This window comes from Gymnoscopelus microlampas (assembly GCF_963454915.1).
Source record: "Gymnoscopelus microlampas genome assembly, chromosome: 13".
Lineage (NCBI taxonomy): Eukaryota > Metazoa > Chordata > Actinopteri > Myctophiformes > Myctophidae > Gymnoscopelus > Gymnoscopelus microlampas.
Window position 1 is genome coordinate 50,744,219 of NC_139950.1, and position 24,474 is coordinate 50,768,692.

Here is a 24,474-nt window from a genome sequence, read left to right on the forward strand (position 1 = left end):
AAATTGGGTGGGATAAACAATCTGTGAAATATCTAGGCATTATACTACCAAAAGATTTATCCAAATTGGAAGAGTTAAATTATGACCCCCTCAGGAGGGACATATTAGCCGATATCAATAGATGGGATTTAATTCCATATTTAAATATAAGCTCTCGCATAGAATCGGTAAAAATGAATGTTTTACCAAGACTTTTATATCTATTTCTTTCGGTTCCTATTGGAAAACCAGAGCAGTACTTCTCTGAGTGGGATAAAGTTATCTCTAGATTCATTTGGGCGGGGAAAAAACCGAGAGTGAGATTCAAAACATTACAACTACCAAAGGAAAAAGGGGGATTGGCCCTTCCATGTTTGAGGGATTACTACAGAGCAGCTCAAATCCGACCACTGATTGGATGGTGTAAGCCGAGTTATAGATCAAGATGGAAGGACATGGAGGGTTCGATGGGGAGGGGTCTACCTATTAACATGTTGGTAGGAGACCCATCCTTAATTAAGCACCTGTCAGATCCTAAAAATGTGATGATAGCAGGTTCATTGAGGGTGTGGAGGGAAATAATTAGGAGGTATCAGTTGAAGGATAAAATTGGAATTTTCAAATGGTTTGCACATGACTCAGACTTCAGGCCTAGTACATATGACATGAGGTTTAAAGGTTGGATTGGGAAGGGCCTTTCTGCATATTGTACACTTTTAAAGCAGGGTAATGTTATGAGCTTCCAGGACCTGAAAGATAAGTTTAATCTACAGAACCATGACCTTTTCAGGTACATGCAAATTCGAGACTTTATAAATAGGAAACTATTAGGAAGAGAAGGTACACTGGGAGTAGAGATCATTGATCTTTTCCAAAATGCGTATGAAGACTCTACTTATCAAAAGATAGTATCAAAAATATATGTGATCCTTCAAAATTTGAAAGGAGATAACACTCTGAATATTAAGGCAAGATGGGAAACAGAGAGCAACCTTACAATAACTACGGAAGAATGGGACAGGATATGCAAACACCAATGGAAAATGACTAATTCCCCCACATGGAGAGAATTCAGCTGGAAGAATGTGACTCGTTTCTTTTGCACTCCAGCGCAGAAAAGAAGATATTCAATATCTGATTGTTGGAGATCTTGTGGGGAGACGATGGCGAACCATTTTCATATTTTTTGGGGTTGCTCTTCTGTTGTCCCATTTTGGAGAAGTGTCCACAGTGTCCTGGAAGCTGTTATAGGAATCGAAATTAATTTTGATTTTAAAACCATGTATCTTGCTGACCTAGAAGATCTGCATTGTATTAAGCAAGATCAATATTTGTTAAGGGTATTACTAGTAGCGGCAAAAAAGGCCTTAACTAAAAAATGGCTTACAAATGTTATACCAACTATAAATGAGTGGATTGATTTAATCTATAATATATTTGTTATGGAGAGAATTACATTCAGCTTTAGAGGTCGGACTGAAGTCTTTGTGGACAACTGGTTTAAATGGCTTATGTATGTCTCTACATTAAGACCAGATTTTATTTGAATTCAGTTAATTTAATTTTATTTATCTTCTTTGATTGACCATAATGAACAAAGTGTATGTTGGATTTGTCCCATTAATGGACATTTTGTTTTCTATTTTCTGAAATGTGACCAAGTGTATGGATTATGCCTATGCATAGTAGTCAATAAGTGACCAAGTAGAAGAGAGACAGTTTCCTCCCCTTATATGTTTGTAATTGTATGTTTTGTATGTTCGGTTTGTTTGTTGTTAATGTGTTAGTCTTTTCTTTTCTGTGAATTTTTGTTTTTATGTTCTGAAAAATCCAATAAAAAATAAATGGAAAAAAAAAAACTTATGTTGCTATAACAATTGTGCGCAAGTGGTGATCAGTGGACCCCCAACATTATATGTATTTGGCAACGGACCCCCATCTCAAAATATTTTGTTCCAGGGACCCCTAGAAGCAAATATTTGAGTCAAAAATGTTTGCTTTAAAAATATGTAGATTTGCACAAATGTTCAAGATTTTTCACAGACACCAACGCTGCTTTCCTGGGTTTTAATGGATTAACTCAACTGACAGGTCGCAATCATTGAAAAATAGTTCTTACTGGCTTCAATGCATTCCATTGAACTTCCGGCTCCAGTTTTCCTCCCAGTAGTGCGTCTACCGTCTATGTGGCGCATGCATGCTATGGCGTGGAACATTTCCACTCTTTCATTCATGCCCTCCTTGGTTGAGTGGACCTGCCCTTTATATATATATGGTGTTACAAGCCTGTCTGAGGGCCCATGGTCGCCTGGCTCTGTCATCACTAACCACCTGCCTGGTGGAGTGTCTTTGGCCCAGGTCCAGGCTTGTCTTATCAGGGAGCTGTATAGACTCTGATCTGAAAGGGAACGGTGCTGGACGACCATGCAGCTGTTGTTCACTTGGGGCCTAGAGCTGCCTCCTGTTGGTTAGGGTTCTAAAAATATACCCAGCAGTCTGCACTCCACTGCAAGAGCAGGGCTTCACAATAGCCTTAACCCATTTAATCCGGGAACGCTATAACCGTAATTGTATACTTTGGCTATTCAAAAATAGCAGATAAAGCTCATTAGCTTGTAGATCTGCAAAAAAAAATGTGTACATTTCTTTGTGTACATTTGTGCAAATCTTTGAATATATATATACATTTTTAAAGCGAACATTTGTAACTCAAATCTTTGCTTCTGGGGGGGTCCCTGGAACTAAATATTTTGAGATGGTTGTCCGCCGCCAAATACATAAGATTTTGTCTGAAAAAGGTTTGAGAACCACTGATATATATACATAGCAACATACGTTTTTCAGAAAACTGTTAGTATTTAGAAGACATTTGTAGATGCCTTCCCGGATTGAATGAGTTAAAAGCAAACCGTACACAACAGACAGGTCTGACACAAACCTCAGCTCAGCCCTGTTCTCCTCCTCCTCCTCACACAGACTCTCTCCTGCAGCACTACTTACTCCCTTCTCCTCCTCCTCACACAGACTCTCTCCTGCAGCACTACTTACTCCCTTCTCCTCCTCCTCACCCAGGCTCTCTCCTGCAGCACTACTTAAGGCAGGTACACATGGGGCGGCCATAGCTGAGTGGTTAGTCAGCCCGCCTAGGGAGCCAGAGGCCCTGGTTGCCCCAGGTTCAATTCCACGCCAGGCCAGCATATGTGTCGATGAAATGAAATGTGTCCCTGAGCAAGACTCTTAACCCCTAATTGCTCACAGGTTCTCATTGGAAACAAGACCGCAAGGACTTTCATGAACAACCTGTTAAAAGGAATTATCCTTATCCTTACACACTGTAGGATATTTATCCGATTATGCTGTCGGGGACCTTTTTTGGCGCTCGCCAACAAAACCTCCCGATCTGACGCAGATCGGCCTTTGATCGGCGAGATAATGCTCGCTGTGTGTGAAAGGCTCAGCGAGAGGACCTGGCCACGATCATCGTGCACTGCGATGGCTTCCCGGCAGTTTTCAAATATCTAGCTGGTTAGATATTGGGATATGTCGCAGACAGGAGATCAGTATCATACAGTATGAAAGGGTCTGAGATAAGTCTGCGAGGAGATGCACGCTACAGCCAATGAGAGCACATCACAGCACATTACACCGTGGCTAGGAGAGGATCAGACCTGACCAAACAACAACAAACAGACCCTCCCCCGCGATATTACCCTCCAGTCCTGTTTTAAGTTAAACATTATAAAACTGAATGAATGAGAGAGAGAGAGAGAGAGAGAGAGAGAGAGAGTGTGAGTGAGTGTGAGTGTGAGTGAGTGTGAGTGTGAGTGTGAGTGTGAGTGTGAGTGTGAGTGTGAGTGAGTGTGAGTGTGAGTGTGAGTGTGAGTGTGTGTGTGTGTGTGTGTGTGTGTGTGTGTGTGTGTGTGTGTGTGTGTGTGTGTGTGTGTGTGTGTGTGTGTGTGTGTGTGTGTGTGTGTGTGTGTGTGTGTGAGTGAGTGAGTGAGTGAGTGTGTGTGTGTGTGTGTGTGTGTGTGTAATATGTGTGTGCATGCGCAGCGTGTCTATCACTGTCTAGCGTCGGGAACCTCTACCTTTTTTTTTTTGTTGTTGCCCGATTTTGCGAGAGAAATAAGCAACCAGATCTGACTCTGGACAGCATCCTAGTGAACTATCCTACCGTGTGTAATCCCTGGTCGGGGATCAATCTATAGGGTGAAAACCACAACGATATATGACAGCCCATTTCAAGAAATAAACTCCTGCAGTGTGTAATGCTTAACGATCAGATAAACCCCTACAGTGTGTACCTGCCCTCTCCTGCAGCACTACTTACTCCCTTCTCCTCCTCCTCACCCAGACTCTCTCTCCTGCAGCACTACTTACTCCCTTCCAGGTCATTTGAAATTGAAAATGGAGCTCTCTCTATTATACTCTTATATTCCACCTTATTCTCCAGGCTGCAGGCACAACTTAATGACATTTAATGGGGGTCTGAGTCTGAGTATGCTTTTCTTAAGGGCGTAGCTAGAGCTACAAAACCCCTCTGTGATCATTTACCACTGGGGGGTGTACAAATGGAACCAAACGGACCTAAGTGTACATTTGGTTCCATTTTTTTTTTACATTATCTGAGTTACAAATGGTATAAATGAACAGTGAGGATTTCACAGCGTTGATTTTGTACTGCATGAAATGCATACTTGATTCCATGTGAAATATTATAAAAATGTAATAATAAAAAAAAACACTGAGGGTTTTACTGTATACATAATAAACAGGGTTCAGCTCTTTACAGTGCTGCAGCTGCTACATTCACAGAAGAATGACAAGGAAGATATCGTATCCAAGCATCTAACCTAAATTAAAGTTTATAAACAAAGGACAGCACAGTGCCACTTTTATATAAATGCCAGTGAGGCAGAAATGTGTTCTTATTTTGCTACAATGCTCTTCTATGACCCATATATTCCTTACAGGAGAGCAAAGCCTTTAACAGTATGTGTGTCAGCGTTAACAGCACAACTTGGCACAAGCAGGATGTCTCAGAATGTCCCCGTCACAACACCGTCTGGGCCAACTGCTATATGGATCACCACTGACTTCCCCCAAGAGAGGAACGTGTACGACAGAGAGAAAATGAAACCAAAGGCAATAGAGTGACAACTATAGCTACAAGATGTCATGGAATACAGTTATACTGCAGGCCACAAAGCTGTGTTGATTTCTTCAACTAAAACTATTAAAAAAAAATGGTGTCACTGTTTCAATGTTTTTTGCTGACAAAAACGAAATAAAAACTAAGCTACGATGACTAAAACTAAGACTAAATATATTGACAATTTTGTCAACAAATAAAAACTAGACTAAATGTTAGTGAGGCATGTTAGGGATCCAGTAGAACTAAAAGATAAGTCATTTTGTTTGTTTGCGCTCAGGTGTTGCGCTCTGAAAATAGCAGATCTACAAGCTCACAGCGCGTCGCGCTGCGACGCGTTGTGAGCTTGTAGATCGGCTATTTTCAGCATGCAACCAAGTGTAAAATCAGCCATTACGACGCCATCAAGGCAACGCCAAAATACCTTTTAGTCGACTAAATCAACTGTAGATTGAGTCGACTATAATCTTATGATATTTAGTCGACTAAAACTAGACAAAAACATTTCAGATGACTAAAATATGACTAAAACTAAAAGGAATTTGATTCAAAAGACTATGACTAAAAACGAAAAACAAAATTGCTATCAAATTCAACACTGCCACAAAGGCACCCTGAGATGAATAATGCAGTGATTCTCAACCTTTTGAATGTCAAAGACCTCCACATGTTGATCTCTGGGACCACAATCCAAGAACATTATTTATCGTTAGACATGATTTGGTCCAGAATTCCTTTACATTCTATATGTACTGTTAGGTATAGAATTCCTTTACATTCTATGTACTGTTAGGTATAGAGAGAGCTAACAGTGAAACTGATCAAAAGTAGACATTCTTGTTCTATTTACTTACATAATGGTGAAGATCAACTATCTATCACTTAGCTGGGGAAGGACCAAAAGGATTTAGCTGTATGAAGATGCAGGAAGGAGCTTAAGAAGACTCTTCATATGACACATTTCCACAGCAGACCAAGCACATGAAATAATAAGACATGTGTATGCAGATCTCTGTCTCACATGCACGCGCGCACACACACACACACACACACACACACACACACACACACACACACACACACACACACACACACACACACACATACACACACACACACACACACACACACACACACACACACACACACAGTGCGTCAGATGTTGTTTTATGTGTTATTTGATATGGTACATTGTAACTTGTTGCTTTTAATGTTTGTTTTTATGTTGTTGAACGTTTTTGTATTGCTGCTATTTTGGACAGACAGACAGACACAGACACACACACACACACACACACACACACACACACACACACACACACACACACACACACACACACACACACACACACACACACACACACACACACACACACACACACACACACACACACACACACTACGCATGCTAATCTGCTGGAGCCAGCTGGGATGGGATGACAGCAAACCCAGATAAAGTGTTTAATGATAAACAGAGAAGAGTAAATACAAACCAGCTGAAGAGACTTGTGGTTTTTAAACTGCTCTAACAACAGGAACATTTCAGACACACACACACACACTCACACATACATGCACAAAATCCCCAAAACACTGAAACCGTACTTAAAGTCTGCCTGGTATACAGAAGTTAAGCTAAATCAAATGGCATGTCATTAGGTACTCCACCGCGTTCAACCACACAAAGACATATGAAACTACAATTACCATGAAGACTGATCTATTTGCAGGAAAATGTGGGTTTACCTCACATCAGTGTCGATTTAGACAGACAATTCAGATTTAGTTTTAGTCATAGTCTTTTGAATCAAATTCCATTTAGTTTTAGTCATATTTTAGTCATCTGAAATGTTTTAGTTTTAGTCTTGTTTTAGTCGACTAAATATCACAAGATTATAGTCGACTAAATCTACAGTTGATTTAGTCGACTAAAATGTATTTTGGTGGTGCCTTGATGCCATCTTAATGGCAGATTTTTACACTTACAGTAGTTGCATGCTGAAAATAGCAGATCTACAAGCTCACAACGTGTCGCAGCGCAACACCTGAGCGCAACCAAACATAAAATGACTTGTCTTTTAGTTCAACTGGATCTCTTCTCCACTAGTCCCTCACTAACATTTTAGTCTAGTTTTTATTTGTTGACAAAATTGTCATTATATTTAGTCTTAGTTTTAGTCTTCCTAGCTTAGTTTCTATTTAGTTTTGGTCAGTGAAAAAAGGTACATTTTTCGTCATAGTTTTAGTCGATGAAATCAACACTGCCTCACATCCCAAGTCATCCGTTTCTAAAAACATGGATGAGAAATACATCGCTTAAGTTACAAATAGATACATTAACAGAGTTTCACATGCCTCTATATACATACGTTTCACCGTTTAACTGAAATGCTAGACTAATCTATTCCTGCTACTATGCTGCAACTCTACAGGTTTTCTAGTTCAGATTAAAGGCACATTTCAGTAAACTACACATACATGTTTTAAAGCTTATGCTGGCATTGAAGGAAAAACACAGCCAAGGAAACACCAGTGTTTAATTCAAACGTCAACCTCCACTTGAGTCTGACACGCGAGTCGCGTGGGAGGAAGGATGTTTGAGGGACGCAAGGAGAACTTAGTTACCGCAAACAGACAGAAAGCCCCAAGTCTAGTCTGTCTGATGTCAACAACAAGTGTTCCTACAAACACGCTTGTTGGACAACTACTAATACATTCCACACCAACACTCTCTTCATCATCATCAAATGTCAGAGAGAGAGACAGACAGACAGACAGACAGACAGACAGACAGACAGACAGAGAGAGACAGACAGACAGACAGACAGACAGACAGACAGACAGACAGACAGACAGACAGACAGACACAGAGAGAGAGAGAGAGAGAGAGAGAGACAGCACAGAAGCAGGGAGTGGAGAGAAAGTCAAAACAAAGCATGCTGCGACTTGTGATCTTTTTGCCCCCCCAACACACCATGTGTCATTTCAGAACTTCTCTCACTCCTCCAGTAGTCCTGCCCTTCATCTCCGTCTCCCTCCTAGCCGTCTGCTGAGGTCAGACAAGGCACAACGCAATTAGCACTAGTTACCTTACATCGGCCATCTGCCGCCGGCTCACATATTAGGACATGCAGACAGACAGACAATCTGAAATCTATGCTGTATGGGAGAAAGAAACTTTCCATTAACTCACCAAACACTGTGCCGTGAACAATTCCATCACACAACTTTAGAACAAGAAAAAATGCCCTCTGTTTGGCTGTTCCGTGGCACTTCAAATAGCAGTCCCTCTGTCCCTCCCGTCTCTCCCTCTCTGCTTTTCTCTCTCTCTTTCTGACTGACTCTCGTCTCGTACGGGCTCGCGCAACAACGGCACATGCTCTCTCAAGTGTTTCTCTGAACTCCTGCCACTACAGTATGTTCCTCTCAGTCTGGCTGGGCTGTGGCGTGAATGACTTCAGCGACTAGGGCTGACTGAGTGCCTGCCCCGAATTCCACCACCACCGCTCCCCACAAGCTTCACAGCTTCAGCTCAACGGAGGCGCGGACTGAGCCGAGACTGACAGCTTTGGGACAGCCTCTAGGGGCGGGGTGAAAGAGACACACACACACACACACACACACACACACACACGCATATACACACACACACACACACACACACACACACACACACACACACACACACACACACACACACACACACACACACACACACACACACACACACACACACACACGCGCGTCTGTCACAGTCACATTTCTGTCTCTTTTTCTCTTCCTCTGTTCCACACACATGACTCCAACAAGCACTTGATACATGCTTCAAACGCACTCCATCCTCCTAACTCCTTCTAACTCCATACAGTAGCAGCATTAGAGAGCAGTGTTGATTTTGACAGCCATTTTTGGTTTAGTTCTAGTCATAGTCTTTTGAATACAATTCCATTTAGTTTTAGTCATATTTTAGTCATCTGAAATGTCTTAGATTTTGTCTAGTTTTAGTCGACTAAATATCATAAGATTATAGTCGACTAAATCTACAGTTTATTTAGTCGACTAAAATGTATTCTGGCGGTGCCTTGATGGCGTCGTAATGGCTGATTTTACACTTGGTTGCATGCTGAAAATAGCCGATCTACAAGCTCACAACGCGTCGCAGCACGACGCGTTGTGAGCTTGTAGATCTGCTATTTTCAGAGCGCAAACAAGCATAAAATGACTTGTCTTTTAGTTCTACTGGATCTCTTCTGCACTAGTCCCTCACTAACATTTTAGTCTAGTTTTTATTTGTTGACGAAATTGTCAATATATTTAGTCTTAGTTTTAATCATCGTAGCTTAGTTTTTATTTCGTTTTCGTCAGTGAAAAAAGGTAGTGGACTAACATTTTTCGTCATAGTTTTAGTCGACTAATTCAACACTGTCAGAGTTATGTCTCACTCCTCTGACTGCCACGCCCCCCACTGTGGTTCCAGCCGGGTTGATAGGACAACTGTTGTGATTGACGGGCAGCAAGTGCCGTGACTCTGGCATGTGGGACATGGGTCCTCTCGGAACGCAGCGGTCACAGGAGGAGAGAGTGACAAGAGATGGATGATAACGATAAACAGAAGGGCTGCAAGCCAAGATACACAAGCTAACAGGAAGACGCAATGAAAACAATTTGTAGAAACTGGCACGGATAATGTTTCACTGTAAACAACATGGAAATATGCCATCGCCGTTAAGTGATAAGCTGCGACGTATTCACCCCAATGAATGTCACAGTATTATTAAGATAAGAAACGTTGCATAATAAGGGAGTGACATGCATGGGAATTTAGCCTGGCCAGACCAGTGCTTATACCCACTTATGTCCAGTGGTGGAAAAAGTACTCAAATGTGGACACACACTCCGTTACAAGTGAAAGTCCGGAATTCAAAATGTACTTGAGTAAAAGTAAGTATAGGTATCAAAATGTACTTAAAGTACCAAAAGTATTAAGTACTCATTATGCAGAATGTCCCATTTCACAAGTTTTCAAATGTATAAAAATCTTTTGAAAATAGCCGATCTACAAGCTCACAATGTGTCGCACGCATTGTGCATGTATTTAGGGCTGAAGTGGTTGAAATATATGAAAAGGGCTGAAATATATGTTTTGTAATAATAACAAAAATCTACAAAGTAACTAAAGTTGAAAATAATTGTAGTGGAGTAAAAGTACAATATTTGCCTCTGAGATGTAGTGGAGTAGAAGTAAAATTACTGAAAATTGGAAAAACTTTCCACCACTGCTTATGTCCTATTTTATACTTCACAGCGCATTGAAGCTCACAACGGCTGGCATTGCAACGCGTTGTGAGCTTGCAGATCAATTATTTTCCAAAAACATTTAAACAAACTGGAAAGAATTGGGGGGAAAAAGAACATTTTGACTCTAACGATATGCCCAAAATAGGGATGGCAGGCTGACAGTGGTTAAATAAATACAGCCCGTAAGGGAAACAAGAGAGAAGCCATGCTGAGCGAGACGAGATGGTTTACTGTGTGTATTTAAGTTATTGTTTTTTTTTTAAACAACATCACAGGTTCACTGCAATGACATCAACTGGTAAAAATCTAGATGCTTCTAAACCCTGGGCCCCAACTCATTTTGTCCATCCAGTCTAAACAACTGAGACAGCAACAGCCACCCAATCCACCTCAAGGTGCCTGAAAGTCAAACAAAGTCTCCATGCAGAACCCCTTCAGCTGGAAAATCCATTCTGAAAAGGAGAGGACCAGTGTGTTCTGCTAAGCTGTGTGAAACCTCATCTTATAACCAATAATAACCATTAATCAATCAAAACCAGACAGCCAGTAAATGTATAATAATTCTGTGCCACACGCCGTCTTGTCTCTAGAATTGAGTCGATAGACTCTTTTCAAAGTGGACATTTATGCAGGTAGACACAGCTGAACGTAATAACATTAGGCTAACTGTGGGTAGATATGTTTTATTTGGGTGATGCTGTGCCAGCATGGACAGCTCTTTAACAGTTCACTTTTAAAGCTGTGACGATTGCAAATTCAAGTTGACGATACATTCATTGTCATACAAATAATTGTGATCAACGATCTAATTGTGTCTTTGGCATTGGACATGAATAAAATTGTAATTTCTGTTTGCCTTTTAGGCTTTGTAATAATAAAATTGCACAGGGCAGATATGACAAATAACTTAAATATACAAAGAAATTAGTGACAAATAGTGACAAAAAAAATTAAATAGTAGAAATAGCTGATCTACAAGCTCACAACGCGTCGTAAGATTGTAGATCTGCTATTTCAGCTTTTTTTAAATATGAAAACTTATTAACATGTTTCAACATGGAAACGATTATGACGATTATGCAAACATAATTGCGATTATCTCAAATAATTGCGATTAGACAATTATGTATTATGTAACAGTTGTGACAGGCCTATGCATGCTGGCACACAGAAACCCCTGAATGAAACACAGACACCTCAAGAAGCAGCACTGTATGTATGTACTGAATGACAGATGCTTCTACATGCTTGTTGTGGATGTAGTCTTAGCACTTGACCAGGGCTATTCCCCACTGGTACATACACGGGTTAAAGTCCCATGCGTTGTCCAAACAATACAGTACAATAATATGGCACAATAAGATCCTCCTGATAAATAACCAGCCTATCTTAAATATATACATACATATCTCTCTTTGAATTGACTTATGTATTTTAAATGCCTTCCTATGCTTTATGTAAAACACTTTGGTATTGCCCTTGTGTATGACGTGCTACACATATAAACTTGCCTTGCCTTTAGCTGTGTTTAGCAAAATGACTGCAGTGGAAAAGGTCCATTAGGAAAAGGTACAAATGTACTTCCTTTCAAGTTCATTTCTGGCTGATTTTAAACTGAAAGCATATACACACTTTAATATACTCAAGACTTTAAAGACATAAACGTACTGTTGACGCATTGGACAATAACAAATGATCCATGAAATACACTTTGACATTGTTTAAAGTGATACTCTACAAGTTTGCAAGATGTGGCACATTAGCTGCTTGTGTTGGTCGTGAGTGACATTGAGTGTCGCTTTCAATCATCTTTCAATCCATTTCTCATCAACAGCTTTCCTCTATCGCTACAGCAAGATGAAACCTAAATCAATACAATTCCACCAGGAGAACACAGCAAGATTTTAAAGTGAATCTGTGAGAGAAGGGTGCAGAGGAGATTTTTTTTGGCCTGTCAAAAAAGCAAGTCAGCACTTGCTGACTGGTATAAATGTCATCTCCTTGCTGGGTTTGGCATAGTAAAACCCCAACCTTGGTCCTACCCTTAACCATCTCTAGGCTGCTGGCAGAGGGGCTAAATTCCAGGGCAAAGTGTTAATGTGTTATGTAGAGTAACTTAAAAGGTAGGGTAAGTGATATTATTTGGTTAAAACAAACACGTTTTTGTTAAAAGCACAATATTCTGATATGAATCATTGCTATAGAGCAGTAACAGGGGTCTCCCTGTTTCTCAAGCTCTTTGATAAACAGAAAATACATTTTCAGGTAGGCGACAACATTTCAGCCAATCAAGAGAGAGTACCCATTTATCAGCTTAGTTTTTATAGTGTTCAAGTTACAATGTTGGTATCTGCTCATTTCTTTGTGTCATCACTTACACTTTAATTTCACTTGTTTAATCTGTATCCTGACTGAGTTCTCTATCCTGATTGGATAAAAAATTGGTATCCTGACCTGAAAATGCATTTTCTGTTTAATAAAGAGCTGGAGAGACATGGGGAGACTCCTGTTACTGAACAAACACTCTATCTATAGCAATGAGTATTATCAGAATATAGAGCACTTATTTTAACCAAAGAAAATCACTTACCCTACCTTAATTAAGTAATTGTGTAGTGTAGCTTTAAATCATCTTCAAAGTGGAGATCATTAAAGACTACATAAGTTGTTCATCTTACAATGTTAAATCCATATGAATGCACAAATACTTGACTGAGAGTTGATTGACATGCATAGTGCATCAGTTAAGTTTTACAAAGACACTCACCCGCTGTGCAGAGGATCCTCAGATGCGTCCTGGAACGTGGCCTTCACTGGGGTTTCCCAAACCGGCGGGCTCTCAGCTGGTTTCTTCACTGGTGGCGCTGGAGTTTCTGGGAGATCGACTACAACCTCTGGAAATGGTTCAGGGACCTTAACTTGTTCCTTCACCAGATCTGTTTCCACAGACTCTCCAACTGGTTCGGGAACCTTAACTTGTTCCTTCTGTGGTTCTTCTGGGACCTCTTTAATGAGTCCTGGGAGTTCAACTGGCCTCTTCACTGGCTCGGGTTGGATATCTGCCGGCACGCTCACAGGTTCTGCTAGTTCCTCTGGGATTTGTGTCTTCTCTGGATCAGCTACTGGATCTTTCACTGGTCCCTCAAAGATCTCAACGGGTTCCTTCACTGGCTCTACTGCTGGATTCTCTGGTGCTTTCGCTGGTGGCGGCGTGCTCTCCTCTTGACGTAGAGGAGCAGCTACCTCCTCGGTTGGAGTAAGAAACTCTTGCTGAGGAGAATCCAGGGACGGGAGGGGTCTGGGGAACAATACGAGAGAGAGAGGGAGAGAGAGAGAGGGGTGGGGAGGGGAGGGGACATTTGTTTGTTTAGTTTACACATGATACACGGATCAAGTGACAAATGTGTGCCTACAGTAATGTGTGTCTGTCTATATGCATGCACGTGTGGACATGTGTGTGTGTGTAGGCGTTTCTGTGTGTTGCGTCTCTTGCGGCTATTGTATTATTGCCGTTTCCATTGCTGTGTGAACAGCTGTGTTGTTTGCGTGAGAAAAAAAGGATCATTCTTGCCCTGAAGAACAGAGCTGATGTCACTGTTGATGTCATCCTCTGGACATAATAGAGGCTGCATTGGGATTCAACATCCAGAGTCATTTGACCCCGGCTCCGGTTACCAACAAAGTCCGGCTCTGTGTTTTACCTCCTCATTCATATTCATAGTCAAACAGTGCACTGTGACACCTCTCATAACCGCTCCTAAACACATTTGTTTTATTTGAATAATGCATTAAAAAAAGTTAGATGTATGAATGCAAAAATCATTGAACATGTTTTCATCCAATGAAAATGATTCATGTATAAAAAGCTTTAGTAGTCTTTTGACTAGAACAGTAACATTTCGTACCCTCAAAGCATAATTGCCCAACTCATATTTTTAAGGTTTTCAGGAGAGACAAAACAAAACAAAAGCCTATATTTATATCTGCCTAACTCTACTCTCCTGATTCTGCTGGCACTGCTGATTCATTCTTCCTTATTGCCAATCTTCTCAGCTTATCAGAATGCTTGTTACATTCAAAATCATTTCTGCCTAAGTCAAAACTTACAAAAATGTACGTTCTGCTTATAGTAAGTCATTTTGGAATATAACAAGCATTCTGATTGGCTTAGGACATAGGCAATAAGGCACACTGATGCAGCGGTGTTAGGAGAGTAGAGCTACTGTAGGCAAAAATGTCAATTTGACCAAAAAGCGAGTTAGGCAATTATACTATGAGGCTAACGACTTGTAATGGTGAAAATCATTCTGTTCAATTAGTATGGCACGGTTGCACCAGCAACTCTGAGGGGGAGATAAACAGAAACCATGACATGTGCTCTATTCTCTGTCAAGCTGGATAGCGAATGTGTGACAGCTTGCTAACAATCAATCTACTTTGTGTAGCACATTGGGTGGTGGGGGTGAAGGGTGGGACACAACATCCCACTCTGACCTTTGTCACTGTCAGAGCCTGTGTGCAGAGAGGTGCTATGTGACATTTATTTACCACCATCATATCCTGCTCAGCTGACATCTTAAAGCTATGCTTAATTAGAACATACTTATAGGTTGTACAGGTGCAGCTACCTCGGCATCATACATGATCTTTATTTGTTGCTTCTATGATTGAAAGACTGATAGCGATTACATTCACTCATGATGAAAAGGGTTTCAAAATCACGCTGGTTATATTACCAGCGGTAATATTACCTCTCTATTACCAGCGGTAATATAACAATAATGTAACATTTAACTTTTCACCAGGCCTAGTTTTTATGTTTTTTTGTGGACTACATGATTGTGATTTTGAGACCCGTTTCTATATACAACAATTGAGTGAGCAAAATTGGTTGCTCAGCAACAGCACAGAAGCAACAGATACATTTGATATTTCATTTTTGGACTTATATCATGACAGTGTATAGTAGCTGTATAATCCAAGGTTCTAGCAAAGTTCAACTAGCATGGACCATCTTTTCATTTTCAATTTAAATGCCCTTTTATGCCTTATGCAAAGCACTATATGTATGAAATGTGATATAAAAATGAACAGAGTTGTTTTTTAGAGCACCACTAATACTGTAGTACCACCCGCTTCCCATTAGATGAAGCATTTCCTTTCTGAAATGGAAACCACTCCACTAACGACTACACCATTACACTTACACCCCAAAAACACACATGCACACTTTGGTTGTGTACCTTGAAGCAGCTTCTCGCAGGGCTTTTATCCAGTCTACAACTGGCTCTGGTTGCGCTGGTGGTCCAGGAGCAGGACTGGTTGACACCTCTGTCTGTAACCCCCTCTTTACAGCCTCTTTACACAGAGACACTTGTCCAGACCCGGGATCAAGAGCAGGCACTGAAATGTGCTCAATGTGATCTATCTGTGAATGTGTGACTACTACCCCTGTGCTCTCAGACACCTGTTCTACTGGTGGGACGGTGGCTGGGGGTCCTCCCAGCGACTCCCCCTCTGTAGACTCACACTGGGGTAGAATAGCGACAGCAGGGGTCACTGCGACACCTTCTGGGGCGTTTGACACAACTGACGGGAATGTTGCTGCATCCCTGTGACTCACAGGTTCAACCGCTGCAATGTGGTCATCGGTCGGCTTAATCGTCTCCTCGGCGGCAACGTGACTAACGGGGGTCTCGTCGCCACCGAGCGACACCGCGGCTCCACAGCACACTGAGCGTTCGGGGGACTCCGAGCCCCCGACCACCACCACAGCCTTTCCAGTTGGTTTTATGAGCCCCTGTTTTCCCTCAGCCTGATTGTTTATCTCTCTCATCTCGTTCTCCCCCCTCCCACCACGGCTGCCTTTCCCCTTTTCGTCCGAGGCTCCTTCATCTTCCTTAGCGGCCTCCTCTGCGTCGGGGCCTTTTATGGGTATTTGGTATTCTGTGCTGTTAAACGTGACGGCGGTTTTACTGGAGCCCCCGGGAGGCTCACACACTGCCGCCTGAATTTTACACTCCTTGATTTCACGGCTGCTGCTTTTTTGCACTGTCGCGGAAAAAGTGAGCTCCTTTGCCTCCATTTCTGCCTGGCCCACAGAGCTAGTGGGATCTACAGCCTGGGTTGCCATGGGCACGGCCTCTACACAAATGTCACGGCTCTCTACAGTGACCTGGGATGAAACGGGCCACTCCGGAGGCAAAGTCTCATCTCTGTGTGATGCGGGTTCAACAAGGAGAGCAGTGTTCTCCGAGGCCTCTGTTTTTGCTCCTCGGTCTTGACGGGCAAGTGAAAGGACAGTTGTTCCCTGACCTTCACCACCCACATCACTCACTAACCCGTCTTTTAGTTTCGACAGTTGATCAGGGTCGTACATCGCCGGCCTTAAGCAAACGCTCTCTCTCTCATCTTCTGACAGCCTTTCCTCACCGCCATGAGAGCCAGGGGTAGCTATTTCTATGTCAGCCCTACTGGCCTCATTTAACTCTCTGGCAAGGTGTGCAGACACGTTAACCCTTGTCACGGCGCTCGCTTCCCCTTCCCCTCCCCCTCCCGCTCCTCTGTCTAGACCTTTCTCTCTCTCATCGTTGCCACTGCTGTCCCTTAAATCATCCTTGCTTCCTGACTGACCCGTCTCATCCCCTCTCCCCATCTCCATCGGGACCTGTGTTGTTTTTTGGCCAAACGTTTTCTCTCCCCCATCCGTCCCATTCAAACAACCACCTGACAGTTCCTCTGTGGCACGGCTGGATTCCAGCTGCTGCTGCTGTTGTTGCTCTGGTTGCCGAGCAAAACGACTTGGAGCTGTCATGGTCTGTGATTGGTTAGCAGCTGTACCCCTGTCTGGTAGCTCTATTGTTACCGTGGGTGTTTGGTGGTGCAGCCTGTGGTCTGCAACAGGACTCTCTGTCTCGCTGGGTGGCACGTCCTGGGATAACCCTGCAGGTGTCAGGCGGGTGGAAGGTGTGGACAAAGACTCCCTCTTCATTTTAGATGTCGTATCTCCATCCTCCTCTACACCCACCGTTAGTGATTCAGCCTGTTTAACGTAGCCTTTATGTTCGGGTGGCAGGCTTCCAATTTCCTCCTCCAGCTCGGTTTGATTTTCTTTTTCTCGTTTCTGTTCATCCTCTAATAGTCGGACATTGTACTCTTCCTTTTCATGCTTTTCCTTGGCATCGTCTTGCTCGTCGCGGGCAATTTCATTACGAGTCTCGCCGGAAGGAAGGACAGGGCAGAGGACCAAGAGGTCACATTTAATGGACACGTCAACATGAATAGGCGTAAGGCTGACGGGCTCTGACTGTGGCTCAGATCCAGAGCGGGATTGAGAAATGACATAATTACAACCTGCCTCAGTCGTTATTGTGCCAGAGGGCTGAGAGAGAGGAAGCTGAATTAGATTATTTATGCCACTCAGTGGAGATGTCGCCATGACGTCTGGTGGAATATCCAGAACAACAGATACGATACCAACAGGCTTCATCGTGGGCTCTGCAGTGGCTTTACTATCCTCTTTTATTTTATCAGTCTCGTTCACATTTTTCACATTTTCAGCGGTGTTGTCGCGTTTCAGATCCTGTGCCGAATGTATTTGCATTATTATTTCCTCCCTCTGGGGACGGGAGAACGTCACCCTAGTGTCACTTCCAGCACCGTGGTTAGCGGTCTGTTCGGGAAGAGCAATGTCACAGTCACTAATGAACTCTAAATGACTCAGCATGGGGCCTGGGGGCCTGAGGGCCGCGGCAGGCTTACTGGCACACTGCTCACCGGTACCGGGAGATGGCTCAGGGGCTGTCGTTGCCGACACTGTTGATTGGTCTTCAGGTAGAGCAGCAGGGGCCACGGTGCTCGCAGGCCCCTCTGTGTGTTGTGTGGGATGATCTGTGACTAGGTCAACAGGAGCGGACCGGTGTAATTGGCTCGAAGGCTGATCGGTGGAGTCACTCGCCTTAATCTGCTGAGATGCTGTGGATGTCAACGTTGGCGTTTCAGGCCTCCGACAGGGCCGGAGGTCAGTGGGGAGCAGCTCCACAGGCGATGTAACGGAGACATCACTACCTGGCATGCAGGTAAGGTCATCCACATGAGGCATTTCAGATGAAGAGGGAGCATGCTGCTTACCAGGCGTGTCCAGTACATTGTCACTAGTCTTAGGCGTCTCCTGAAGTCTGCTGGCGTCGTCCGGTCCCTTACAATCAACACGTGGCTTTTCAATGTCACCGCCATCCGACACACATGATTTCACAGCCCCGTCTGCCACCTCATTTGTCACATTTTCTGACACGTGTCGTACAGTGTTATCCACAGAGAGTGCACTGCTGTCACATTCAATTAAGTGCAAACTGTCTTTATATTGTTTATAATCATTTTGTTCCAGTTCTTTAAGTGGTTTCTTACCAGTATTTGTCTCTCCATTAGGCAACAGACTTCTATTTAGCTTCTTCTTGATGTCTTCTTGGTTGAGGTCTCCTGCATTAAACTGGGCATCTTTCTGGGACTTTGAGGAGATCTGAATAGCTGGTTCTTGCCCAGTAGGAGCCGCCACTGGGGGCATTTCTGGCTTCTTCGAGCCAAGAACGCTCTGGAAGATATAGCTGGCCTCTACTACAGGATGGTACAGGCTCTCGTGTATGGTCAGCGGGGGCAATGAGGCAGAGTCCATAGCATGCGCTGATGTGTCCCTAAGAGCAAGAGAGGAACTGTCCTCTGATTTTACACTGGCATCAAAGTGAACTCTCCTGGGTCCGCCGCTGTTGTCCTTCGTAGGCTGCTGAAACACACTTACTCCAGACATAGTAGGATCGACACTCTCTCTCCGGGCTGGAGCCTGTGAAAGGTTTTCGGCGTCACTGTCTGTTGCTGCTCCGGAGTCCGCGCTGTTGCTTACAAGTTGGACCTGTTGCGTGCCGCTCCCCGCCTCGGCACCACAGCTCTGCTGCAAAGTGATTAAAGGCTCCGACGAGATAAACGACGAGCGGGTTTCTCTGTGATTGCTCTCCGTCTCTGCGGCGGGCGACTCTTTAAGAATGGGTCCTGAATGAAGCTTATCCTCTGTAACGGCTATTTGTTTGTCATCAGCCCCTGAGTCACCCCCCTCTGTCTTGCAGAGAGAGCTCTGTTGTTCGGAGAGAGCCGGGTCCCCGTTCTGTTCCTGTCTCAGGCTGGGATGAGGAAGACAGTGCTGCTCCGTACGGATGCTCTCAGAGGAGGTGGTAGCAATAAGCTCACTCCGCCACTGTGACTTCGCTGGTGACTCGGCAGCATTGGGAGGCGGACACGTCTCATTCTCAGCTGATGACACCCCACTAGCGGAGCCTTCCGGCTGGCTGAATGAACTGTGCTCTGTAGCCAACCCTGCTCTTTCTCTCACCTCCTCCCCCTCCTCCTCCACCCCTCCCCCCTCTCTGTTTTTCTCCAATACCACAGCGCTGTGTTCCTGGCAGTCGGGTCCAGCGAGCAGCCCAGGGGGAGAGGTATTGATGTGGGTTTCTGTCCAGAGCAGCTCCTTTTCTTTCTCTCTCTCCGTCGCTATGGTGCCGTCGGTCGTCTCTCTCGCCTCTCCCTTCACTCCAGCCTCGACTGAGTTGTGTGGCGTTTCGCTGCTGCTGCTGCACTCAGATGCAGCCTGCGCCTCCCTGGCTGTGAGTGAGCATTTTTCCTGCGGACAGATTAATGAGGGCTGAGGGAGCTTGTCCAGGAGCTCCCCGCTCTCCTCCTCCCCCCCTGCAGAGCTCGGACACTTCTTCTCTACCACTCCCAAATCTGCAGGTCCCGCAGAGAGCTCTCTCACCGCTGACGGAGGAGCCACGCTCTCTGGTGGTGGTGATTCACGCCGCCCTCGCTCTCCCTCTCCCTCTCGTTGCATCGGCGCTGGCATCGTCGGCAGCGTTGTCAGTGGCAACGCGGCAACGGGCGCTGAAGCATCCACAAGTGCGCCCCGTGCCCTCTCCCCTCCTACACACGATGTGTTAAGGGAGAGCGGGCCCCTCGGCTCCGGTGCGCGTACCTCTGCTTCAGAGTTCACGACACGTTTTGTATTATCGGCGGCAGCACCTGAAGCAGGGCTGACCGGATCGATCGCTGTGGTTGGGACAAGCGTTACGGGTGTATTTGGGTCGATGGCATTCTGCTTCCGGTGTGAGATTTCATCAGGGCCCCGAGTCGAGCTGCATGAGGGGCCATCTGTGTAGTTGTGGTCAATTGACGGCTGGCGGGGGCCCTGTGAATCTGGGGCCTGGCCCGAGGCAGGTGGACAGACGCGGTCGGTAACATGATCCTGCTCTGTGTGAGGGGATGGTAGTGGGGGTCTGAGGTTGGGCTTTCCCTCGGGGCTCAGCTGTTCCTGGTAATACAAGCCATTATCGTGTTGTTTACTACATGTCACCGTATGGGTGTCTGTCTGCAACGTTGACTCAGTCTTTGACCCGGAATCTGTCTTATGCTCGATGTGTGAGTCTGCCTTTAAAACGGATACAGCGTCTGTATGGCTCTGAGGCTGTATATCTGCGTTTGCTTCCAGTCCTGTCTCTACAGCCTTAATTTTTTTCTTTTTCCTTTGTTTCTTTTTATCTTTTTTCCTCATCTCTTTGTCATGCCCAGGCTGTCTGTCACTCTGCATTTCAAACTCCATGTCTGTGTTTGGTTCCGGATGTGACCCTGTCTGTTTGTCTGCTGCTGCTGCCTGTCTGTCTGTTTCTGACTCTGACACTGCTGCCTGTCTGTCTGTTTCTGACTCTGACACTGCTGCCTGTCTGTCTGTTTCTGACTCTGACACTGCTGCCTGTCTGTCTGTTTCTGACTCTGACACTGCTGCCTGTCTGTCTGTTTCTGACACAGCATGGCTGTGTAATGGATAATGTGCAACGGGCTCTGATCTTTGGCTGACTACGTCATCTTTAACACCATGTGGATCAATCTCAATATTAGCCTCCACCCTCCTCTTTAAACGCATATCACTTTGTTGTGGATGTCTCTTGATATCTGTCACCTCTGTTAGTTCTTCCTCAGTCTTTACAGTCTGAGAATGAGAATCTACGACAGCGACATCTTCCTTAAGTATTCTCTCGGAATCATCACAGGCCTCTTTCACATACTCTCTCTTCTCTGTGATTACGGGCTCTACCAGGGCTTCTTTAAATGAATCTATATTTGCCTCCGACTGCGTGTGGGCGCGCGTTTCCTTCTGCTCGACTATCTCCGTCCGTTTCGGTGGATTCGTGGCTGTACATTTATCCTCCTGACTCTGTCTTGGTTCTTCTGTCTTTGTCCTCACAGCAGTACCCAGTATGTAATCCCTGAAACTAAACACAACATCCTCCTGACCGTCTGCTGCCTCAGTCTTTCCATGTGTCTGTTGGTTTCCATCGCCAAGGCCTGGCTGTCCTGAGACGGACGATGACTCATCATTGCCCTTATTAACCCCTTCCTTGCCCGTTGCTTTATTCCCCTTCTTCCCTGTGGCCTGGAGAGGCGTGGCACTGCGAGGGTCAACCGGTTGAAACATGGCCAGTGTGGCCATCTGCTCTTCACATTCCTGAAAGGCCTCTTGGAGCTCGCGGTCCAGGAGGATGTTTGACGACGACATGAGGGACAGAGGTGCAACGTCCTGGGACGGCGTGACTCTGGTGGGGTGGGGGACATCTGTGAGAAGTGGGTCGCCGCCATGAGGCCTGAGACCAGGGGTAGGGTGACAGAGTTAGACTGTGTGGGCCAGACAGCTAGAACAGCTGCTCATTCCATGATAATACTACTCTATGTCACACGCCAAAACGCCATGCTCTCAGCCACTACACACAATATGCACACTGCAAAATGCACACATCAGAGAACTAAATACCGGCCATCTAACAAGCGTATAGCAGTACGCACATGTCAGAATGTTACGGCTCATTTGGGCATAAAATGCCAATTAGTAATAACTGCACTCAGTTGCTTCGCATTACACAAAACTTCATACAAAATGCATTTTTCGTTAATTAACTTAAACAAAGCATGGCACATGTTGAATCAGCTGCTTCATTTTGTAACATTGTATTGTTACAAGAGAAGAGACATCAAATCTGAAACTGTATTAACCAAAACAACGGCTGGATTAAAGTTCACCGTTAAATGAATATGACCACTGATCAGAGATGAAGTCATGCTCACACACTTGCAATTCCTTCTGGTAACTAAAGCAATTATTTCACACACAACCAGCCTCATTAGTGTGGAGGGTCGAACGGTAATGATGATATATTAGAAAACGCACCAACAGTTAGACTGAGCTCAGTGTCATTCAACCATAACTGCTGCTGAGTCATTGCAAGGCCAGTGACGCAGTAGACCGCAGCAAATATATTTTGTTTTATAAGCCCCAGCAGGCCTATATAGACCCATGATTATATCCTGCTGCAAAAAAAGGATGGGCTGCTCAAACCTGTGCTAAAAACACTATCTTGAAAAGGAGCCTCCATCCTGATACAATTTGTGCTGCATGGCAGAAAGTCCATTCATGTCATAAACATTACCGATTAGCAAAAACTCATCAGTCATGTTCAACCACAAATGGAAACATGTGGGGGGGGGGGGGGGGAATCACTAATGAGCTGCCTTGTGATTGGTTAGCAGTAACACTCCTGGATGATAGCTCCAGGCGGGCTCTGCTATTTCCTTGACAACACAAAACCTCTGCCCCGACAACAAGCCACCCACTCACCTCACCTCGCCCCACAGCCTGCCCACTCGGGCCCAGCCCATAGTACCTAATTCAACTGCCACTCTTTAGCTATGAAATAAGCACAGTGGTGGTGTAAAGTAACTAAATACATTTACTCAAGTACTGTACTTAAGTACAATTTTGAGGTACTTCACTGGAGTATTTCCAATTTTCAGTACTTTTTTACTTCTACTCCACTACATCTCAGAGGCAAATGTTGTACTTTTACTCCACTACAATTATTTGAAAACTTTAGTTACTAGTTACTTTGTAGATTTTGATTATTATTGCAAAAGATACCCTTTCAGATGCCCACTTCAGCCCTATATGCATGCATTTCGGCCATTTGAAAATAGCCGATCTACAAGCTCAAAATGCGTCGCGATGCGACACATTGCGAACTTGTAGATCTGCTATTTTCAAATGAGTGAAAACTTGTGAAATGGGACCTTCTGCGTAATGAGTACTTTCTGCTTTTGGTACCAATACCTTTGTACTTTTAAATTCAGAATTTCTGACTTTTACTTGTAACAGAGTATTTCTCCATTGCAGTATTGATACTATTACTTAAGTAAAACAAATAATCTGAGTACTTTTTCCACCACTGAATAAGCAAAACCAAACTGAAGGAATGAGTCTTTTTGGACGTGGGCTGTGCTTTATGGAACAAGCTGTTGCCTGCCTGCCCCATAGCCCTGAGGCACCAGCGACTGAGCCAGCACTACCTGCAGCTTGGCACAGTAAAGCTCTCTGTGTGCTTTCTGTAAGAGCACTGCAGTATTTGGTGACTAGGAAGTACTGTAGGTATACTCTCCATTCAATTCCTTCACCCGTACCCCTCTACTGCACAATCTCTCTCTCCTCTCTGTTCTTACGCCAGTGTTGCAGACTCTGAGAGGTAGCCCTACTTTTCCAGCCTTTTTTATACAGGGATATTTTGGCTGAGCATGCACTCTCCCCTGGTTTCACATTCACTCTGTTAACCACACGTGTAGACTCACTGTGACGCAAAATGCTTAGCATTTAACCAGTTATATGCCTGATTTATACTTTGTCGTATGCTGGTGTCGAGCAGTGAAAATAACCACGTTATAATGCTGGTGTCGGCTATTCCGCAATTTCTTTAAAAAATTGAAATATTATTGCCTTGAACAGTCGTTCCCCAACATGTATTTGGCCGCGGACCCCCATGTAAAAATATTTTGTTCCAGGGACCCCCCAGAAGCAAAGATTTGAGTTGCAAATGTTCGCAAAAACATATATACATTGAAAGATTTTCTCAAATGTTCACAATTCTTTTTCAAAAATAGCAGATCTACAAGCTCGTAGTGCGGCACTC

The 24,474-nt window shown here is 44.2% G+C and overlaps 1 protein-coding gene across 4 annotated transcripts in view; it reads right to left on the reverse strand.

Annotated features, from left to right (window-relative positions):
- Nucleotides 1-24,474, reverse strand: part of tacc2 (transforming, acidic coiled-coil containing protein 2) — a 96,292-nt gene that overhangs the window by 52,127 nt on the left and 19,691 nt on the right. For all 4 annotated transcript variants that reach the window (XM_084076957.1, XM_084076956.1, XM_084076955.1 and 1 more), the window contains exons 6-7: nucleotides 15,673-22,107; nucleotides 13,197-13,727 (exon numbers count right to left, since the gene is read on the reverse strand). In XM_084076957.1, coding sequence (XP_083933083.1) covers nucleotides 13,197-13,727; nucleotides 15,673-22,107 — 6,966 coding nt within the window. The remainder of the gene's footprint in view (nucleotides 1-13,196; nucleotides 13,728-15,672; nucleotides 22,108-24,474) is intronic.